Source organism: Arachis ipaensis, chromosome B03 (genome assembly GCF_000816755.2).
Source record: "Arachis ipaensis cultivar K30076 chromosome B03, Araip1.1, whole genome shotgun sequence".
In the NCBI taxonomy this organism is placed as follows: Eukaryota; Viridiplantae; Streptophyta; class Magnoliopsida; order Fabales; family Fabaceae; genus Arachis; species Arachis ipaensis.
In genome coordinates, this window is record NC_029787.2 from 110,599,529 (window position 1) to 110,622,057 (window position 22,529).

The window sequence follows — 22,529 nt, forward strand, 5'->3', positions numbered from 1 at the left end:
CCACCCCCTAAGAAATCTAAATACCCAAATCGATCCCTATCTATTATGATTTCAGTACGTTCCAGTCCCTGCAACCGGATCCGAGCAGGTCACTGGCTGATGTGTCAGTAACTTGTCCACGTGGGTTTCTCTCCTTCATAATTGGGACAAATCGCCCCCTGTACCTTTGTTGAAACGCTGCGTTTCATTATGAGCGTTATCTCCTGGGTGTTCATAGTTATTTAGGGTTTTTTCTTTATTCTTCGTTGTCTTCATTGTGTGTAGAGTGAAGATAAAGGGTTTTCTCCTGAAGAACAATATGGCTATGAAAGTCAGAGACTCTTCTTCACGAACCGTGGAAGAAAGCAATGAAGCTGGGAAGAATTTGTGCTGGAGTCCGACTCTGGGTTCCACTGGGAGTATAGGAGAAAAGGCAAACCAAGGCAAGAAAAGATTTGTAGCACCCAGATGTCATTGTGGCACATATGCAATATTGTTTCAATCTAGCACTGCAGAAAATCCGAACAGACTTTTTTTTGGTTGCTCTTATTTTAAGGTAATCATTTTTCAATTTTAGTTTTGTTTCAAAATTCCTTGCCATTACCATGGAGTGTTATTTGTTGCAGACCGCAGCTCCACATTGCAAATACTTTGCTTGGCTTGATGAATATGTTGAGTCATATTCACATAAAGCTTATGTCAATCAGAATGGTGTGGTTGAAAGTTTGAAGACGATGGAAGAAAGATTGGAGGCACTGGAAGTAATGATGGCAAAGCAGAAAATTGAAAAAACATTTGGAGGCAACACTAAATGCAGAACATTAACCACTTTTTTAGTTGGAATTGCAGTTACACTTATAATTTCATCAATTTGTAGTGGGTTAATTGAGAAAAATGTGAATTTGATTTAGTGTGCAAAGTTATGTAAATAGAAGACAACTACTTAATGTATTTTTGTTGAAATTCATAGCTTGTATGAAGACAACAACTGATGTTATGATTATTTACTCTAATACAGTGATACTTAATTTATTTTATTTCATGTAGTTATTAGAATTTAAAATAGTGTATTGAGATATTATCATATTGTATTATTATGAGTTTGTGAAACACATGTCTATGAAGATAACAATGTAAATAAATATTCAAATCTGTGAGAAATTTGGAATTGCACTCCAATTCCTGAGAGTTTCATAATAGTTGAAACCAACATATAAAGTGATTAAGTGATTCACAAACCAAAGCATGAGTATTTTACAAAAAGTTCACTCCAAAATATGACCTGCTCCAGAAGTTTCACTCAGAAGACCATGTGTGTTTTTTCAACTTGATACTAAAACAAAAACCAAAAAAATTGACTGTATCTCTAAATCAACATTGAGTATTATGTAGACTTCAAATCAGAACCTAATCATAACATCAACACTATAACCAAAATAACTAAGATAGAGTCTCCCCCTATGCCAAAGTTCTACATTTTCTAAACAACATAATATCCATATAGCAAGTTCTTTCACTATTTTTTTGGTGGAGGCTTCATTTCTGGAGTTGGAATGAACTTGAATAGCCTTGATGAGGTCCCAGTGCTAGCTGCTGCCAAAGTTTCATTGGAGATTGCATGAGAGGTTCTCTCTAAGCCTTGTCCTTTTGATTGGGCTTGTATATTGTGAGGAGGTTCGTTGGGTTGCACTGGAGGACCTGGGGGCCTTCTGACACTCTGTTTGGGCCTAAACTTTGGTGCTGCATAATGGGGCTGAGCCTTTGATGCCTGAGTTGTGGCCTGATTCATTGGAGTTGTTTGATCAATTCCTGGAACCTGGTAAAACAATAGTGAATCACATTTGGACTCCAAACTACAACTTTTGTGTTCAAAAAAAGTAAAGAACTATGGTGTGTCTATTTACCTCTGCAGTTGGGGCATTTTGTGAAATGTTTATCTCATCTGACTCTACATGCGGCCTCTTTGGCATTTTTTTCTTGTTTTTCCTAGCCGTATCCTGTATGACAGAAACATGTTTCGCAGCCACATATGTTTTCAAATATTAACTCATTGTGAATACTCAAAGACACAACCCAAAATGTATACGAGTTACAAAATACTTGTCCAAAGAAAAAAACTTACAAAAGGGTCCAGGTGAATAGGTTCAGGTTCTTCAACATGTATGTTATTTACACCACCATCAATACCAGCCACATTCCCTATAGGGTGAGGGGCAGGAGCTAAATTTTCAATCATCACAACCAAAGCTTTGCTAGCCGCTTTTGCCTTCTTTCTTTTTGGTTGCCAGTCGGGTTTAGCTGGTGCTCCCTTGCATGTTTTATAATAATGCCCCTTCTCCCCGCATTTGCTACACGTTACCTGAAAAGTTCTTCTCACTTTGTCGTCAATCACTGGGAGGGGGAGGGGGTGCACTGGAATCAGTCCTGCGTTTCTTTGGACGACCAGCTGGTCTTACTATCCTGGGGGGTTGTGGCTTTGGATGGTCTGTCTTCTCCCAAAATTCTTCGCTGTTCACCGGATTTACACATAAGTCATATGTTTTTCTCACAGCATCCATAGTGAGATAAGGGCTCACAAAGTCTTCGGCAGCCTTAATTCTCAACTTAGAGATAGCAGCAACTGCGTGGACACATGGCAACCCTATACAACAGCAATAAAAACATGAATATGATGCGGTAAAAAATGTGAAAATAACAAGACAAGAATTATAATTAATGTTTACCTGTCAACTGCCATGTATTGCAAGTGCATGTATGTTGTTGGATATTGACACCCAATTTGTGTTTTCCCCTAGTAACTTCAAATAGAACCCTGTCATTATCTCCGCTCCATTGTGCATTCCATTTATGACTCTGTGGTTTAATGTGCTTGTCAAGTCTCCACTGCTGTGCTGGTGCCAGTTTCTCAGTGCACCTCCCTAAAATTCTCTTGTGCTTGGCCATCTTTTTCATTATTGTACACCTTATCTCTTCACACATTGTTAGAATCGGCTTCTCCCTAGCCTCAACTATCATAGAATTCCAAACCTCACACATGTTATTGGTGAGGCTGTCATTCTTCGGACCATGACTGAAATATGCCTTGCACCAAGTTGCTGGGTCAAATTGATTCATATACTCCCATCCTCCGCGGCACTCACTTTTAAACTTCTCCATTGATGCTTTGAACTGCACCTGAGTAGTGCACTTGGCAGCATGCCATAACAGTCCCTTTACCTGCTTGTTATTGAATTTTTGTTGAAGATTCTTCCAAATGTGCAACACACAATTTCTATGGTGTGCATAGGGCATGACTTCCTTTGCAGCACGCATAAGTCCCTGCAAGTTTGGTTTAAAAACCAAATATAAGTCCTTTATAATTGCTACAGACATCTAATTATAATTTAGTTATATTGTGCAAAATTGCATTTTATTAAACTGAAAAAGGCATGCCAATTATAATTGTTACAAATATCTAATTATAAGTCAATTATATTGTGCAGAATTGCATTTATAAAACTGAAAATGGCATGCCAATTACAACTGTTACAAACATCTAATTATAATCCAACATGTGCAACAGAAGTCTATAGCCATAAACTAATTATAAGTCAATTATATTGCGCAGAATTGCATTTATAAAACTGAAAATGGCATGCCAATTATAACTGTTACAAACATCTAATTATAATCCAACATGTGCAACAGAGGTCTATAGACATAAACTAATTATAAGTCAATTATATTGTGCAGAATTGCATTTATAAAACTGAAAATGGCATGCCAATTATAACTGTTACAAACATCTAATTATAATCCAACATGTGCTACAGAGGTCTATAGACATAAACTAATTATAAGTCAATTATATTGTGCAGAAATGCATTTATAAAACTGAAAATGGCATGCCAATTATAACTGTTATAAACATCTAATTATAATCCAACATGTGCAACAGAAGTCTATAGCCATAAACTAATTATAAGTCAATTATATTGTGCAGAAATGCATTTATAAAACTGAAAATGGCATGCCAATTATAACTGTTACAAACATCTAATTATAATCCAACATGTGCAACAGAGGTCTATAGACATAAACTAATTATAAGTCAATTATATTGTGCAGAATTGCATTTATAAAACTGAAAATGGCATGCCAATTATAACTGTTACAAACATCTAATTATAATCCAACATGTGCAACAGAAATCTATATCTAATAAGACAATTATCTTGTGCAGACTGTATTTATAAAACAATATCTAATAATCTAAACAATATCTACACTATAATCCAACTAAACTCTGCAGAATTATAATCAATATCAGAATAGGTTGGCAAATGATGTTACCTTCTGTTGGTCGGACATGAGATTCCATCCACGCACTTGATGGTCTCCCAAATCATCCTGAAGTCGAGTTAAGAACCACATCCAATTCTCTGTATTTTCTGCTCTTGTAACAGCATATGCAATAACGAATACATGGTTGTTAGCATCAAGTGACATTGCAGTTAGGAGTTGGCCTCCATAATACCCCTTTAAAAAGCATCCATCTAGGCCTATTAGTGGTCTACAACCCTTAACAAAACCATTTCTGCACGCATCTAAGCATATGTAAATTTTGTCAAACAGCAGTAGAGATTGCGGAATTGGGTCAACACACATGTCAGCCGTGCTGCCTGGGTTAGTCCTGTGCAACTCTTGTAAATAATCCCACAACTTCCCATATTGTGCCTTGTCATTCCCAACAACAATTTTCCTGGCTGCTTTCAAAGCCCTTTGGATCATTTTTGGATGGACCTGAACATTGTAGTCCTGTTTCATATGCTCCGTTGCTTCCCTCGGTGTTAGCTTAGGCTGTGTTGCCAACCTTTTTTCCAGCTTATCTGTGACCCATGCCCTATCGGCCAAATTGCTTCCATAATCCCTTCCACATGTATGCTTGTTGTGAAATGTTTTTATCTCAAATGCCATTGTTTTTGAGTTCCTTGCCATATATATTAACCATGGACAGTTCTCCTCCGCACATCTAGCCCTGACCCACTCCTTCTCATTCTTGATATACATGCAATCTCTTCCATCCCAAACAAATACATCCTTCAAGGCCTTCTTAAATATCTCCATAGTCGAAAATTGCATTCCAAGCTCAAACCGAACCTCTCCATATTCATTTTCTTCATTGAAATCAAGTCCGTGTATTGTCCTCTCATCCTCAGAAGATACCGGGGTATGACACTCTTCAGAAGCATATTCATAGTTGTAGTCATCACTATCACTCTTCTCTTTAACCACTGCTGGACCTCCTAGTTCATCTTCTACTGGCCCTCCCATATCTGTTTCTACTGGCCCTTGGGTAGAACCCAACCCACTAGGAGGTGTCTCAATTCGATTTCCTTTACTAGATTCACCGTATAGCACATGTCTCTTCCTCCTCCTCCTAGTATACCTCTTTGATGATTTCTTACCATTTTTCTTAGGTGACACTTTCTTCTTGTTTGATGGAGACACAGATGCTTTTTCCTTTATTTTTTTTCCATGTCTTTTTGGTGACTCAATATCACTACTATCAGTCTCAAAACTAGGAGGAGGAGGCTTGTAGGCCTCATCCTCGGCACTCTCGTATCCATCATCCGATGAGGATTCCTCTGTGACCACAACGGACTCTTCCTCTGGTTCTGCCTCTGGTTCGACTGCCATTGGTTGACTTACCGGGTGCTCAAAGTAGATGTAGAACTCATTTCTATCTGGACAACTTAGAGTGGCTTCACACATGTCATTAATATCCTGGTCACCCTTAAGGATATGAAGCCCAAACTCCAGGTTTCTTGCTGCTGGATCAAGCCAGTAAATTTCTTTGTATTCTATATAACCTAATCCCCTGAAGAGTTCTTCCAAGTCCTTCTTGTTGACAAAATCAACATCCATGGGTGGAAATTTTTCAATCTTTCCATCTACGTACCGTAGCACTCCATTTGGATCTTTCTTGAGTATCCCACCATGATGAAAAACAGGGATAACAAACACAGACATCTGTAAAAATCCAAACTATAACTCAGTAACAGAGCTATACTTCAAACTTAATCAACAGCAAATAGACTAAAATATCTATCAGTTAAGAATTCTTAACTCATCAATAAGCAGAAAGGTAGAAACTTTCAAAGTTAACATCACTATTATAGTTTCACAACAACTCTAACTCATCAAACAAAACTAGTACTTCACCCCATCCACCCATAATCAACATGCAGAGGAGAACTGAGTTATCAAAGCTAATTTCACTCCCACTATCTGACACACTCCTCAATTTGACTACAGTGAAACATAAAGTAAGTAGAAGAGAACGAAAGATTGCTTACCGTTTCAAAGAAACTTGCCAAATGCTTCCAATGTCTTCCCACACAGTGGTGCAGCACGATCGCACGTCCTCAACGTAACGCTCTTTTGGAGGGAAGGAGAAAGGTTTCAGAGTTAGGGCCAAATGTAAATGAAGAGGGAGAGGAAGGTGTTTTATGGAATAACGCTCATAATGAAACGCAGCGTTTCAACAAAGGTACAGGGGGCGATTTGTCCCAATTATGAAGGAGAGAAACCCACGTGGACAAGTTACTGACACATCAGCCAGTGACCTGCTCGGATCCGGTTGCAGGGACTGGAACGTACTGAAATCATAATAGATAGGGATCGATTTGGGTATTTAGATTTCTTAGGGGGTGGGAAGTCCATCGGGCAAATTGTTAGGGACCGGAAAGGGCATTTACTCTAAAGTAAATGAAGAACAAGTAATTTAAATGGCAAGTAAAATAAGTAGATGACTGTAAATAAATAAATAACTGTAAAATAAACTTTTAGCAAGGTATGAGAAACTAGAGGTCCTATCCTAACTATCCTTATCAATGATGATGAAAATTGAATCTGAATTCCACTTTGTTAACCTTTACTAAGATAAAGGAAGGTCAAGGGATTAATTGGTTTGATCTTCGAATCCTATTTATTTCCTAAGAAAAGATTGGGATTATTGAAGTTCAATTTAATTAACAAAGATAACAATTATCAATCATGTTTGAGTTTGATAACTCCTGAGTTACTGATTTCTTAACCAAGACCAAAAGAAGAAAAGTAAATCTACTAGCATAAAAATGTCTTTAGATTGGGAATAATCAAAGAGTAATTTGGTGGAGGTGCATATTCATTCTTTCATGGATAATCAGTCCGAAAATAAAATAAATTTATTAAAAATATATATGCCATACATCTTTGATGGGTATGCATGTGTGTCCACATCAAGTTGGATAATTCAGAAATTCCCAGATATATTTGGAGTCTTATAAATTCCTTTTATCAGTCCAAAAATCAACATACTCTACTAAAAAGAAATACCTCAAAATAAATTTAATTTTTGTATAATTAAATTGTTTGCATTCTAACTTCTAAGTGTAAGAAAATTTAAAATCATATAAACACTCCTAACAAATAAAGCCAAAAATACATAAAAAGCAAACAAATGTCATAGACTCATAGGCATGAAGAGGGGAACATTAAATTGTTTTGAGCCCAACTTCCCCCTGTAATGAAAAGGATAGAAAGATAATATTGGAAAAATTTTGGACAGTTAAAAATCGTTGAAGATGAGAAGCTGATAAACACAAAAAGGGGAACAAGAGGTGGCTGTGGATTTTTTTTGCAATCTCATCAGAGATCAGTCACTCTCAACCTCAAGGGTCTCTCTCTCTATTCAGATTTCAGATGCAAAACCCTACTTAGCATTTATTACATTTTTTTTTCTACATTTGCATAAAGAACCCATCAAATAAATAAAAAAAGAAAGGAACTTTACATGGTCTTTATTCGTACTCCCCCTTCTGCTTAGTGACAGGTCTTTCTCTCCCAAATTAGTTGGAATTAGGTAAAGTTTACTCCTTTTCTGTAATTGATTTCTGGGTTTCGTTCGCTTGAGCTTTGAGTTTTGTTGCTGAAGCCTCAAAATTACATTTTTGCAGGAACTGAAGGACGAGCAAGTGGTGAAAAGTGATGATTTTTCATTCATCACAAGCTATGAATTCTCCAATTCACGCTCCTTCATCGCCTTCCTCTTCTTCTTGCTCTTATATTCGCTGTCCTCCTCCATGCCTCACTCATGCTTCTCGCAATTTCAAGTTTCCTCTGTAAGTATTGCTTTCGGCCTTTACTCCCATTAGTGTTTCATATCTTCGGTATTTAAAGATGGACTCATTTAGCTAGAAGCACCATGTTCTGACATCCGAGTTAGTTACCCTGCCTATTATATTGTTAAAAATCTGAGATCCAATTCTAAATAGGGTTATTTTCATTGCTTATATTGTGTCCACAATGTCCATAACAAAAAGTTAATTTCTATATTGAGTATTCCTTTAGTGTTTATTGTTGGCATTATAAGATTGCTTTTTTAACATAAAATATTCCATTGCTTAAGGAAATATTATAATGTTATGTCAACTACTCTTTGTTCCCTCTGAAGTTTACAGAAAGTGTCGAAGACCATAAGCTTTCGTTTATAATTTTGTTTCCATTGGGCAGAAAACCCAACTTAATCCTGGCTTTCTAAATAAGCATGTGTTGTATGCTATGAGCCCTTTTGCTTGCCTGTTCCAAACATTTGGTATGAACATCTTAATGCCAAAAGTATGTTTTTAACATGTTCTTATTAAAATTTGTTATTCATGTAATTCAGTTATCTTATTGCTAAATGTTAGTAGATTTTGCAAAGTTTTTTAATATTTTTTACTTTCATAGGTTGTTGCCACAGGCAATCTGCACCTCTCAAAAGATGTATCGCTGTTCTGGAGGCCAAGCAGAGACTTCAACTACCGCTAACCCCTTGAAGAATTACACCATGGGAAGATGTTCCCCAGGATGGTCTGAAGCACAACCCTTTATTTCCAAGCAATCACTCAGGCGGCACTTGTTGCCGGTTGATGCTTTAGTTACTCCAACAGCTCAAGATGTTTCTGATTCTGGTACACCTCTTGTTGGTGATGATAAGATTGGAGTGTTATTGTTAAACCTTGGAGGACCAGAGACTCTAGATGATGTGCAGCCTTTTCTGTTTAACCTTTTTGCTGATCCTGTACTACTCTAGCTTTAACCCTCTATTCATCTGAATGATTGTTTTTATTTCTATATAGGCTGAGATGAGCTAAAATGTTCAATTTCTTATTTTTTGTTGTATAGTTATTTGTTGTTTGCAACTATGCAGGATATTATACGATTGCCAAGGTTATTTAGTTTTCTTCAAAAACCGCTAGCCCAATTTGTATCTGTGGTACGAGCACCAAAGAGCAAAGAAGGCTATGCTTCAATTGGTGGTGGATCTCCTCTTAGACGTATGACTGATGAACAGGCATGATGCTTCCTGATGGCTTTTTTTTAATACTATCACCGGTTGATTACAAATCTTCTGAACAAATAAAAGTTAGAACTTCTTTATCTGAGATGAAATATTGCTTGTTGGTAATTATAATTTTAGCATTGTGGAATTTTTAGTTGTCTCATCCTTAATTTCTTTGTTCCTTTTTCCTGACCACTTCAAGTGCAATTTTTAAGCTTTCACTAGTCCATATGATTTTCAGCTGACTTAAATTTTTTTTGCTAACATAACATGTCTACACCAACAAATACTTCCCCCTTTTCTTTTTCTGTTATTATTACAACTCTTTTAATGATTCTCTACACAGGCAGAAGAGTTAAGGAAATCTCTTTGGGCCAAGAATGTCCCAGCCAAAGTTTATGTCGGGATGCGTTACTGGCATCCATTTACTGAAGAAGCAATTGAACAGGTATTTGATAAAAATATGAAATTGGATGGCATTTGATTAAGATTATGCCTCCTCATAGCAACTTCTTCTCAGTTTCAATTAAGATTATCTCACAATACCCCATATGGTATCATAAACAGCACACTGCCATAGAGGAGGATATAGTAAACACTAAACAGGGTGGAGGGCACCTGATATGACACAGATGAACTAATACTTGTCATAGTAATTGATGTAACTTTATTTTTGTTTATCTGTTTATGTTATATTCTCATTCTAGTTATGATTTTTCATCGTGTAGATTAAAAGGGATGGCATTACAAAGCTTGTTGTGCTTCCCCTTTATCCACAATTTTCAATATCAACTAGCGGTTCAAGTCTGCGTCTCTTGGAGAGTATATTCCGGTAATTATTATAAAATGCACTGTTATCACATCATTACACTTCAATATTCATCTGACATTTTGTATTATTATGAATTATTTGTTGTTTCTTCAGCGAGGATGAGTATCTAGTCAACATGCAGCATACAGTAATACCTTCATGGTACCAACGTGAAGGATACATAAAGGCCATGGCAAATTTAATTGAAAATGAGCTGAAAACTTTTGACCATCCTGAGGAGGTACTGGATCATTTCTTTTGATTTATGTTTTAAAGGAAAGAATAAACAGGAAAGGTGTGCTTCCTTGACATTTGTATCTTATCATTGCCATTCTTCCACTTCAAATATAAACAGCATAACATCTGTTGCCATTGTATAATTATTTCTGGTTAGGATATAGCCAAACAAAACGTAGGAGTAGCTTTACTTAATTTTATCGAAAATATTCATTGTTAACCTTAGTAGCTGATGTGTACTGCAGGTCATGATATTCTTTAGTGCACATGGGGTGCCTCTTGCTTATGTGGAAGAGGCTGGTGATCCATACAAGGCTGAAATGGAGGAATGTGTGGATTTAATCATGGAAGAGCTTGAGAAAAGAAAGATAACAAATCAATACACCCTTGCTTATCAGGTAGCTACTAAGACTAAGAGAACTTGAACGTTAGTCATCAAGACTCGAGTGAGATTTCGTTTTAGATTTTCTAACAATTGATCACAATTATGGTTACAGAGTAGAGTTGGACCTGTGGAATGGTTAAAACCCTATACAGATGACACAATAGTTGAACTTGGGAAAAAGGGCGTAAAAAGTCTGCTAGCTGTACCAATAAGGTAATGCCATCCTACTACCTTGTCTCTCTCCTCCCCTTCTCACACTGACACACAGAATAAGTGACACTATTAAGTTGTTTAACTTCTGCTTGGTTCACAGCTTTGTTAGTGAGCATATTGAAACACTAGAAGAAATTGATGTTGAGTACAAAGAACTTGCTCTAAGTTCTGGTATAGAAAAATGGGGTCGAGTTCCTGCTCTGGGATGTGAACCCACCTTCATTTCGGATTTGGCGGATGCTGTAATTGAGAGTTTGCCATATGTTGGGGCGATGGCAGTCTCAAACCTCGAAGCACGACAGGTACTCTTCTGATTGAAACTTGAAAGTATATGTTGCTTTAGCCATTTTCACACTAATAAAGAAGTTTAAAACCAATAGTTGATTATGAAATAACAAATTTATTATATTAATATTCCATGTAATGTAATAGAAAAATTTTGGCTCTATTGCAGTCATTAGTTCCATTGGGCAGCGTAGAAGAGTTGTTGGCAGCATATGACTCGCAACGTAGGGAGTTGCCACCACCAGTATTGGTGTGGGAATGGGGTTGGACTAAAAGTGCCGAAACTTGGAATGGAAGAGCAGCTATGCTGGCAGTGCTGCTTCTATTATTTTTAGAAGTCACTACTGGTGAAGGATTTCTGCACCAGTGGGGAATATTGCCCTTGTTTAGGTGAATTACGAAATAAATGAGTGAATATGAAATTCCTGCCCTGCCCTCAGAGGCAATGGAACCTAGTTTTTGCTTATATGTATATGCATAACCGTTAGCATCACATATGCTACTTAGAATCTAAGGCATAAATTCCGGAGTCATCAAATATAGTTTAGATACAAGCATATGAGAATGGTAACGGGAGACCAAAAAACAAATGTATAGTGATTTGGATTGTATACGAAGCAGAATGTATGTATTAAAGCAACTTGACTTGGAAATCTACTCTAGAGGATTCTTGTTCAGAAACGGTTATTTTCATTCATAACCAATTTCTGCTGAACTTATTATTATGAAGCACTGTTATATTATTCCGTTGATGAAACATTGAAACGAGAGATTTTGAAAAGGGTGTATCAGTTCGTTTCTTACTAGCCTGCGATTGGCCAGAAAACAATGTTCAAATTAAAACCATGTGACATGTTTGAAAACGAAAAAAAGAATTGCCGTGTACCCCGTAAAATTCGGAACCAATATCAATATAAAAACCGACTAAATAATCCGGAGATAATAACGCAGAACTCAACCACAATTTGATTATGGTTTCACACAAGTCAAACACCATCTCTAAGCTGTTATCAACAATAACGGCACTCATGATCCAACCGAAAAGATCGGAACAAATAAGGGGAAGCTAACACTTCATTCACCTATATAAACAAACCAGATAGCCCAGGAGAAGGTAGGTCACAAATACATCTCACTCTCTCATTCGTATTGTTTTCTTAACATCTTGTACTGACTTGAGCGTCGGAGTGCTTTTTGCAGGTACTCCTGCCGCTGTGTTTCGCATTGCTGAGCTTTTTCCACTATTTTCTCCAAGACGACGTTAGCTCTTCCCAAAGCCGAGCAATCGCGGAAGGAGTCTTATACCTCGGTTGAACTTGGACGGAACATTTGGTGCCCACCGTGGGGCCGTGATTCATCTAATCCCACTATTTCCCAATGTTCTGAAAACCGGTTCGAACCGGCCAGTCAAACCGGTTGAACCGTGAACCGGTCGCTGTAACGGTTCGGATAATAAGAAAAACTGTAGATTTTGAAAACCGGACTTGAACTGACGAACCGGCCGGTTATCGGTCGGTCGAACCGAATATGTTTAGTTGGTTGTTTTTCTTATTTGACTTGAGTTTGTATTTGAATGAGATCATAATATTTTGGTTTTATTTTGGATGATATTTTAAAGTTTATATTAAACTATAATTATGTTTTAATGTATTTATTTATATTTTAATTATTATTTTATTATAAAATGGTTTTTTTGGTTCAACCACGGTCGAACCGGTTGAACCTATGAACCAGTGAACCAGTAACGAGAACGGTTCGATGACCGGTTCGGTTTTCAGAACCTTGCTATTTCCTTTACCTAGCTTTTTATTCTTATCTTTTACAGGATCTCTGATCCTCAAGTATGGCTAATAATGGAGTCCATCAACCCACGCAAGCGGAGCTCATGGCTCAGATTGCTGAGCTCCAGGCAGAAGTATGAAGGATAGCCGAACTGTCCGTCCATAACAATGCCGGAAAGAATGAGGAGGGGAACTCCAAAGGCTCAGCTCAAAGTCACACAGACCCATTGAGCATCAATCCGCCAAGAGAGAAGCTGACCTTAGACAACCCATTCTCGGAAGAGATCACCAGCTTTCAGATGCCAAAGAATTTCGTGCTACCTACCACTTTGGAGCCATACAAGGGGATTTGTGACCCCTGTGCTCATGTTAAAAAATTCCAATCCATGATATTTTTTAACGGCGCTAACAACGAACCTGTACTTTTCCGAGCCTTTCCTACTTATCTTGATGGTGCTGCACTACTTTGGTTTTCTAAATTGTCTGCAGGTTCGATCTCCACATTTGAAGAGTTGGCGAGATCCTTCATCGACTACTTCGCAGCTTCGAGGATATACGTACGCGGATCAGATTACCTTGGCACCATCATACAAGGACAACACGAAAGTCTAAAGGAATACATGACTTGGTTTGCCGAAGCGACCATGGAAATACCAGATCTAGACCCAGCAGTCCACCTGTATGCCCTTAAGGCCGGCTTCCGACCCGGTAAGTTTCGGGAAACCATTGCGGTGACTAAACCAAAAACACTGCAGGAGTTCCGAGAAAGAGCAGCTGGACAAATGGAGATCGAAGAACTCTGGGAGGCTGAAAGAACGGACAGAAAACCACATGGGAAAGAAGAAGATAAGACTATAAGATCGCTAAACAATAAGGAACCAAGGAAGCCATTCAAACTCTCCCCAAAATTTGACAATTATACCCGATTCAACACAAAGAGAGAAAAAATAATCAAAGAGATTCTCAACGCCAAAATAATAAAACCTTCAGCCCGACCAGGAAGTTATCAGGATTAACGATTTGTAGACAAGAGCAAACATTGTGCTTTCCATCAGAAGTATGGGCACACGACGGATGAATGCGTAATCGCCAAAGACTTATTAGAAAGGTTAGCCCGGCAAGGCCTCTTGGATAAATATGTCGAAGGAAGAAGAAGAAAAGAAAACATTCGAGATCGAGAAGATCTCCAACGAACCTCAGAAGGCAAGGACGACAATAGATGGTCCGAAACTAATCCACCAAAGGGGATCATAAACTCCATATCCGGAGGATTCGCCGGGGGAGGCGTGACAAACACAGCACGCAAACGAAGTTACCGAGAAATGCTGACAATCGAAGGAACAGTACCACAAAGTAACAAGGATACAATCGATCTCAAAATCACCTTCATCCAGGCCGACATATCTTCGACCATCCCGAACCTAGATGATCCAGTGGTGATTTCTATCCAAACAGGCGAGCTACTGGTAAGAAAAGTTCTTTTGGACCCAGGTAGTAGTGCAGACGTTCTTTTTTATTCTACATTCCAAAAAATGAAACTATATGGAAAATCCATGCAACCTTCATTCGGAGAACTGGTAGGGTTCTCCGGAGAAAAGATCCCAATTAAAGGCTATATATGGCTAAAAACGACAATGGGAGACACCCCATTGTCACAGACCATTGACATCCAATATCTTATTGTCGACTGTCCCAGTCCTTACAATATTATCCTCGGAAGACCTGCTCTGAACATGTTCAGAGTAGTAGTGTCTACCTTACATTTATGTGTTAAGTTTCAGGCACAGGATGGCAAGATAGCAACACTCCACTCAGACCGCCAACAAGCTCGGAAGTGTTACAATACAAGCCTAAAAAATCCGATGTGAGACAAAAATATCAACAAGAGGTCAAGGCTATCCACAGCACGAACGAAATACTATCCCTAGCAGAGCTCGACCCTCGGGAGGACACCCAAGAAAGACCTCAACCAGCGGACGAACTCCAAAAAGTTCCCCTGACATCAAAACCAGGACAATTCACCTGAATTGGCCGAGCCCTTCAAGGACAAGAGCAATTGGAACTTATAAAGGTACTACAAGACAACGCCGATCTATTTGCCTGGACCTCGGCAGATATTCCAGGAATAGACCCAAACATTATTTGCCACAAGCTCGCCATCGACAGAATGATCCGACCTGTAGCTCAAAAGAAAATGAACATCGGGGCGGAAAAAGCAAAGGCAGCTCTAGAGGAAACTAAGAAGGTACTCAGTGCCGACTTCATCAAAGAAATCCGCTTCACCACGTGGCTCTCGAACGTGGTAATGGTAAGAAAGAATTCAGGTAAATGACGCATGTGCGTCGACTTTACAAACCTCAACAAGGCATGTTCAAAAGACGCCTACCCACTGCCATGTATTGACAAACTGGTAGATAATGCTTCAGGGTTCAAAAGCTTAAGTTTCATGGAAGCATACTCTGGTTACAACCAGATCCTTATGCATCCAGAAGACCAGAGCAAAACAGCTTTCATAACTGAACATGGAAATTTTTGTTATAGAGTAATGCCATTTGGTCTAAAGAATGCAGGTGCAACATATCAGCGACTAATGGACAAGGTATTCCACCAACAAATAGGTCGGAATATGGAGATCTATGTGGATGACATGGTCGCCAAGACTACACCAAAAAGATCGCACTGCGATGACCTCAAGGAAATATTCAATCAGATCCGAGCATATAATATGAGACTCAATCCAGAAAAATGTGCTTTCGAATTACAAGGAGGCAAGTTCCTCGGCTTCATGCTGACTTCACGGGGAATCGAAGCAAACCCTGAAAAATGTGAAGCGATACTTAATATGGCAAGTCCGAAAACAATTAAGGAAGTACAACAACTGACAGGGAGAGTGGCTGCCTTGTGACGATTTTTACCTGCAGTATCAAACCGATCATATCATTTCTTCCAGACGATATCTAAAGGTAAAAAATTCGACTGGACAACGGAATGTAAAATAGAATTTGCCGAACTTAAGGCCATCCTGTCTTCGCCACCAGTACTACAAAGCCCAGAAGTCGGTTTACCCTTGTATTTATATTTATCTGTTTCCAATTTTTGTATAAGCTCGGTTCTTGTCAGTGAGGCAGGAAAAATACAAAAGTCAGTATACTTCGTCAGTAGAGTCATGCAGCCAACAGAAAAAAGATATCCCAAAATAGAACAACTGGCCTTGGCATTAGTAACAATAGCAAGGAGGCTAAGACAATACTTCTAGAGCCACACAATAATCGTAAGAACAAACCAACCACTAAGGCAAATACTAACAAAACTAGAACTGGCAGGACGGTTGACCAAGTGGTGCATCAAACTTTCTGAGTTCGATATTCAGTTTCAATCAAGATCGGCTCTGAAGTCATAGATCCTAGCAGACTTCGTTTCCGAACTCACACCTGACGAGCATCACTACGAGCAGATTTGGGAGTTACATGTAGATGGCGCATCAAACCGAGAAGGAAGCGGAGCCGGGATAGTACTAAAGGAGGGAGAAACAGTAATGGCCGAGCAATCCCTTCAATTCCACTTCCCGGCAAGCAATAACCAAGCCGAATATGAGGCGCTCATAGCAGGTCTCAAGCTCGCCCTCAGCTTCCAAGTACAAAGCCTGGTAGTACATTGTGACTCCCTCTTAGTGGTTCAACAAATCAAAGGAGATTTCCAGGTAAAGGATCTTTTGTTAGAGCGGTATTGGCTCATAGTAAAGGATCTTATTTCAAAATTTAATAAATTTATCATATCACATGTGCATAGAGAGAAGAACACTAGAGCGGATATCTTATCTAAGCTCACCGCTACTAGAGCAACAACACACATATAAGCACTATCACAACTCACTCTAGAAAAACCTAGCATTGAGTCACTATGCATAATGAGCATCACTCATACAAACGATTGGAGAATACCTTTTCTTGAGTATATTAATACAGTGACTATCCCCAGAAGTGAGACTAACCCTCAAAAGTTTAAGCGAAAAGTAAGTTTTTTTACAACTATCGCAGGAGAACTATACAGACATGGTTTCTCACACCCATTACTAAAATGCCTCGGCAAAAACGAAGAAAATAAAGTTATGAACGAGGTCCACGAAGGCGTATGTAGAAACCACATAGGAGGACGAGCTCTGGCAGCAAAGATTGTCCGAACAGGATATTATTGGCCGACCATGAAGAGGAACTGCATAACAAAAGTCAAAACCCGCGACAATTGTCAAAAGCATACCACTGTCTCAATGAAACCTGCCGAGGTAATGCACAACATGGAGGTAAGCTGGCCTTTCTATAGATGGGGGCTCGATATCCTCGAGCCTTTCCCAGTAGCACCAGGTCAGGTAAAATATCTTTTAGTCTCAATAGATTACTTCTAAAAATGGATAGAAGCACAACCACTAGAAAGAATAACTACCGAAAAGTTACGATCTTTTATATGGAAAAATATCATATGCCGATTTGGAATACCTAAGGAGATAATATCAGATAATGGTAGACAATTTACAGATAACAAACTTGCGTCCTTTTTGAAAAACTTTAACATTCAGCATCATTTTAGCTCGGTCGAGCACCCACAAACAAATGGGTAGGCCGAAGCTGCTAACAGAGTAATCTTGCAGGCAAGGAGAAAAAAGCTCAATGATGCGAAAGGTGAATGTGCAGACTTGATCCCAGAAATACTGTGGAGTTATAACACAACAATACAAACTACAACGGGTGAGACCCCATTTAAATTAGTGTACAGCACAGAGGCACTGATACTAATCGAGGTCGGCATCCCACCTTAAGGGCCGAGCTAGACCTCGTGGAGGAAGATAGAGACGTTGCCGCTATCAAACAAAGAGCGATGAAACAACTAGTAGAACGAAGACACAATAAAAGGGTAGTACCCAGAACATTCAACGAAGGGGACATAGTCCTCAGAAGAACAGAGGAAGCAAGAAGACCTCCATCGCACCGCAAACTCGCCGCAAATTGGGAAGGACCATTTCGGATCGCAAAAGTGCTCGGAATGGGGGCTTACCAACTACAAATGCTACAAGGCGACTGACGAACTGAAGATTGATGGTTTAGAATTTACAATAAATTCTCGTTGCAAGTATAGTTTCTAAACCAACAAAAAATTCTTTCATACAAAAACTTGTTTGTCACTTAAGCAAACCCAATAAAAATAAATAACCGAAGTATTTAAACCTCGGGTCGTCTCTCAAGGAGTTGCAGGGCAGTATGATTTATTATTGGTTATGAAAAAGGTAAAATTTTTGGGTTTTCGAAATAAGGAGCAGGTAATTTAAATGACAAGAAAAATAAATTAATAATAATAAAATCTCTTGGCAAGGTATGAGAAATTGAGGTCCTATCCTAGTTATCTTTAACAGGTGTGAAGAGAATTGGATTCTGCTCTCACTTAAATTAACCCTTGCTAAACAAAGGAAAGTCAAGTGGACAAATTGATTTGATCCTCAGGTCCTAGTCAACTCCTATGGGAAGACTAGAGTTATTGGAGTACAAATTAATCAGCAAGAATTCCAATTTCAATCAACAGCTGAGTTTGACAACTCAAGTGTTGCTAATTACTTAACCAAAACCAAAAGGGAAAAATAAATCTAAATTGAATTGAAAGCATCATAAAATAATCATTAATCTGAAATACCTCAAATTGCATTTAAACATAAATTCAAATTCTAACATGGAAATTTTGTAAATCAATAATGAAAAGATAAATGACAATTAAAGCAATGGAATAAATGAAAGTAGAAAATAAATTTAATTGTCAAATCCTAATCCTAAATCCTAAATCCTAAGAGAGACGAGAGAATTTCTCTCTCTAAAACTACATCTAAAACCTCAAATTATGAATATTAATGTTGTTCTATGTATCTCCTTTTGATTCCTCCATTCTCTGGCTTATATTCTGTGTTTCTGGCTTGGATTTGGGCCGAAAAAGGGTCCAAAAATCGCTGGGGGCGTTTTCTACAGATTCTTGTACGTGGCGTCTGTCACGCGTTTGTGTGGGTCACGCGTTCGCGTCATTTGGGAGTTTTTCTTGTCACGCGTACGCGTCAATTGCGTTCTGCTCAAAGCGCGCGTCCGCGTCATCTACGCATTCGCATCGCTGCATTTTCGCGCTAGTCACGCGTTCGCGTTGTCTATGCGTTCGCGTCGCTGCCTTTTCTTCAAAACTCCATTTTTGTGCTTTTCTTCCATTTTTGTATGTTTTCTTTTTGTCCTTTAAGCCATTCCTGCCCTTTGAAACCTGAAAATACTTAACAAACAAATCACGGTATCGAATGGTAATAAAGGATAATTAAATTTAATATTTTAAAGCATAGGAAACATGTTTTTCACATATATCACATAATAAGGAAGGAAAAGTAAAACCATGCAATTTACATGAATAAGTGGGTGAAGGATTGAATAAATCGCTTAAATTGAGCACAAAATACACCATAAAATATGGATTTATCAACCTCCCCACACTTAAACAATATCATGTCCTCATTCTAAATCCAAGAGAAAGGGTAAAGTTAGAATGGTGGAATCTCATGCAATGCAATATATTCTAAATGCAAACTACCTATATGAACCATGCAATTTTAATTATCATCCACCTATATATATAGAGCTTACATGTGGTTAATTTGTTTCATATTTTCAAGGAATCATATATGCATAGCCAAACCTAGATCATGTTAAAGCACTTTCACAATTGAGTTGGGTAAAAATATTTCACAAACTTGCAAGACAATACAATTAAGCAGAGATATATGGTGATGAGCTGTTGAACCCTCACTGGATTTGTGTTTACTCTCTAGTCGCTCAGTGTTTGGGGTTAATCACTCTATTCTTTTCTATTCATGCTTTCTAAAACTTTGTTCTTCATCTAACCAATCAACAAATATTGAATACAGACATACAAAAATCATGAGGTCTTTCTCAAGATTGTAATGGGGCCAAGGTAAAGGTAGGGGTATATATAAGGCTAAGTGAGCTATAAGTTGAATCTTTAATTAGTCTAAGGTCTCACCTAACATATACATATTCTATATAATTTATAACTTCCTTGGGGTTCCCAATTTTTCTCTTTCTTAATACATACTCATGTACCAATTTCATTTTGATTCTTACCTCATGTGCATTGATTTCTTCACTAAACTCATTATTGGGGTAATTTTGTCCCCTTATTTACTTATTTAACTAAAAGGATTTTTTTTTTTAAACTTGACATTTTCAATGCACATGGTGTCTTGGTTTAATTTGATTTCACATGAGCATGCTCCCAAAATTCTAATTATCTTATTGAATTAATCCTTTTCTATCAACCCATGTTCCCATGTTTTCCCACACTTAGTGGATACACAATCTCTATCTTAAGCTAACCAAGGAATCAACTTGGGATTTTTAATTTGTTTTTCTGCTTAAGGCTAGTAATGTGGTTATAGAACAAGAGGGGATTAAAAGCTCAAGGGGGCTAACAAGGGTGATGTAAAAGGTAAGCTTATTTGGGATAAGTGAGGAAAAATTTAAATGATGGCCTCAATCTCTCTTGGTATGTATCTATATTCTATATTGGACATATAGATTAAAACAAAGTAAAGATTACAAGCATAGAAAAGAAGTGCGAAACACACAGGAATGAAATTTATGGTTGAATGTAACCATACAATTAAGCTCAAAAACTCACAGGCTGTGTGTTCTTTGGCTCAAAAAACATATATCAGTTATGTATGTCATGCAAGTAGAAATCAAAGGTTCCCATTATTCTCAATGTGAAAATTATTGTGTAAATTAACCAATCAATTATTGCTATATATATACAGTGTGTGAATTGTTGTGATTCTGTTATACTAAAGTCTTTAGTTTACTCTTTTTATTTCCAATTAATCCAAGTTATCGTATGCTAAAAGGGTAAACTAACTAATTAATCTATATATTCTATATCACAACTTAATAAGCTAAAATTGCAACTAGACTAAACTAAATATCTAGGATATATGTAAACTAAAGTGCAAAATGTAGAAATACTGTAAAAATACAACAAAATGTGCAAATACTGAAAGATAAATAAGATAAGGTAAAATAAAAATAAAAATAAAAATACAAAAAAATAAACAAAATAGGATAAAGAGAGTCTGAAAAGTGGTTCACCAAAATAAAGTACGCCAGAGATGGCGACCTCCCCACACTTAAATAATAGCATCGTCCTCGATGCTCAGTCAAGCTGGGTGTGAAGAAGTGTCATCTCCGGAAGGATGTGCAGTAGGTGTCTCTGCAGTAGGCTGAGGGTCTGCAGTCTGGATAAGTGTCGGAGGGTCTGACTGCTGCAGTGGGGGCTCTGACTGTAGAGGAATCTCGGGGTCAACTGGCTGTATCTGATGTGGCTCCTCATGGTGTGGTGCAGCCTGCTCCGGTCCTCCTTACTCAGCTTGGGCATGTGCCTCCTCCTCATGATCATCCGCCTCCACATCAGATGGCTCAGAAGCGGTGTTAGGCTCGGAGGGGATGTCGCTGCCGGATCGGATCATCAACTTTAGGTGCTCATAGCGTCACTTGTGGCGACGCTCCATATGATCCAGGCATGCGAAGAGGCGGTGCACCAGATGATAAACGGGCTCAGGAGCAAGTGAAGGTGCAGTGGATAGGGCTGGTGCAGCAGTGGATGCAGAAGGGGCAGCTGAAGATGTGGCTGCCTCACCCGAGACAGTGAGAAAAGGAGGTCTGTACCCTAATGCCAGAAACTTCCTGCTATGAGGAATGATCTTCTTGCAGTCTGTAGCAGTTGGCTTCTCATCAGCAAGCTCCCAAGGCATGTTAGCTCGGCGGCCTAGCTGGGTGATCAGATAAGGGAAAGGGAGAGTGCCTCTGACATGGACCCTGGCCATATAATACCTGATGAAACATGGAAGATACAGGTCCTTACCCTCCATCACACACCAGATGAGGGTGATCATAGCAGCGGGCACCTCTGTCCCATGAGTGCTCGGCATCACGCAGTTACTTAGGATCTGCTGCCAAAGCCGAGCCTCATCATTCAAATATATCAGCTTGATTCCCTTAGGCATCACTATATTCTTTCCCATGACCCATGGGGCAGTAGGATCAAGGGCTATTCTCTGCTTGACTGCATCCCAGTCAAATCTCATGTATCACATATCCTCTTCAGCCTTTTGGTAACCGTCAGGCTGATCTGACTTACGCTGAAGCCGGAGGGTATCCTCAATAGCTTCCTCAGTGACTAAAATCTGTTTCCCTTTGAGGTGCACTGCATCCAGGGAGGTCTTGAAATAGTTACAGTAAAATTCTCTGACCCAGGATGCATTGACCTCTGTCAAGTTCCTTTCCATGAAGAACCAGCCTCTTTGTTTTATCTATTCGGAAGTGTACTGGGTGAGTTCTTCTGGAATTTTTAGAGTTCTCTCCAGGTAGAGGTTCCTGGCAGTGGCAAACACTGGATACTTTAGCTCAC

The 22,529-nt window shown here is 38.6% G+C and overlaps 3 protein-coding genes across 3 annotated transcripts; all 3 read left to right on the top strand.

The window, feature by feature from the left end:
* LOC107630898 (ferrochelatase-2, chloroplastic) lies at positions 7,495 to 11,985 on the top strand. The gene is made up of 11 exons (XM_016334180.2): positions 7,495 to 7,864; positions 7,959 to 8,123; positions 8,731 to 9,064; positions 9,194 to 9,337; positions 9,672 to 9,773; positions 10,054 to 10,157; positions 10,251 to 10,377; positions 10,619 to 10,771; positions 10,871 to 10,971; positions 11,072 to 11,273; positions 11,426 to 11,985. Exons 2-11 carry the CDS (start codon positions 7,990 to 7,992, stop codon positions 11,648 to 11,650), a joined length of 1,626 nt encoding a protein of 541 aa, XP_016189666.1. The 5' UTR covers positions 7,495 to 7,864; positions 7,959 to 7,989; the 3' UTR covers positions 11,651 to 11,985.
* On the top strand, positions 13,424 to 14,053 carry LOC107633549. Its single transcript, XM_016337162.1, has one exon. The coding sequence runs from the start codon at positions 13,424 to 13,426 to the stop codon at positions 14,051 to 14,053; it is 630 nt and encodes a 209-aa protein (XP_016192648.1).
* LOC107633550 lies at positions 14,360 to 14,905 on the top strand. Its single transcript, XM_016337163.1, has one exon. It carries the CDS (start codon positions 14,360 to 14,362, stop codon positions 14,903 to 14,905), a length of 546 nt encoding a protein of 181 aa, XP_016192649.1.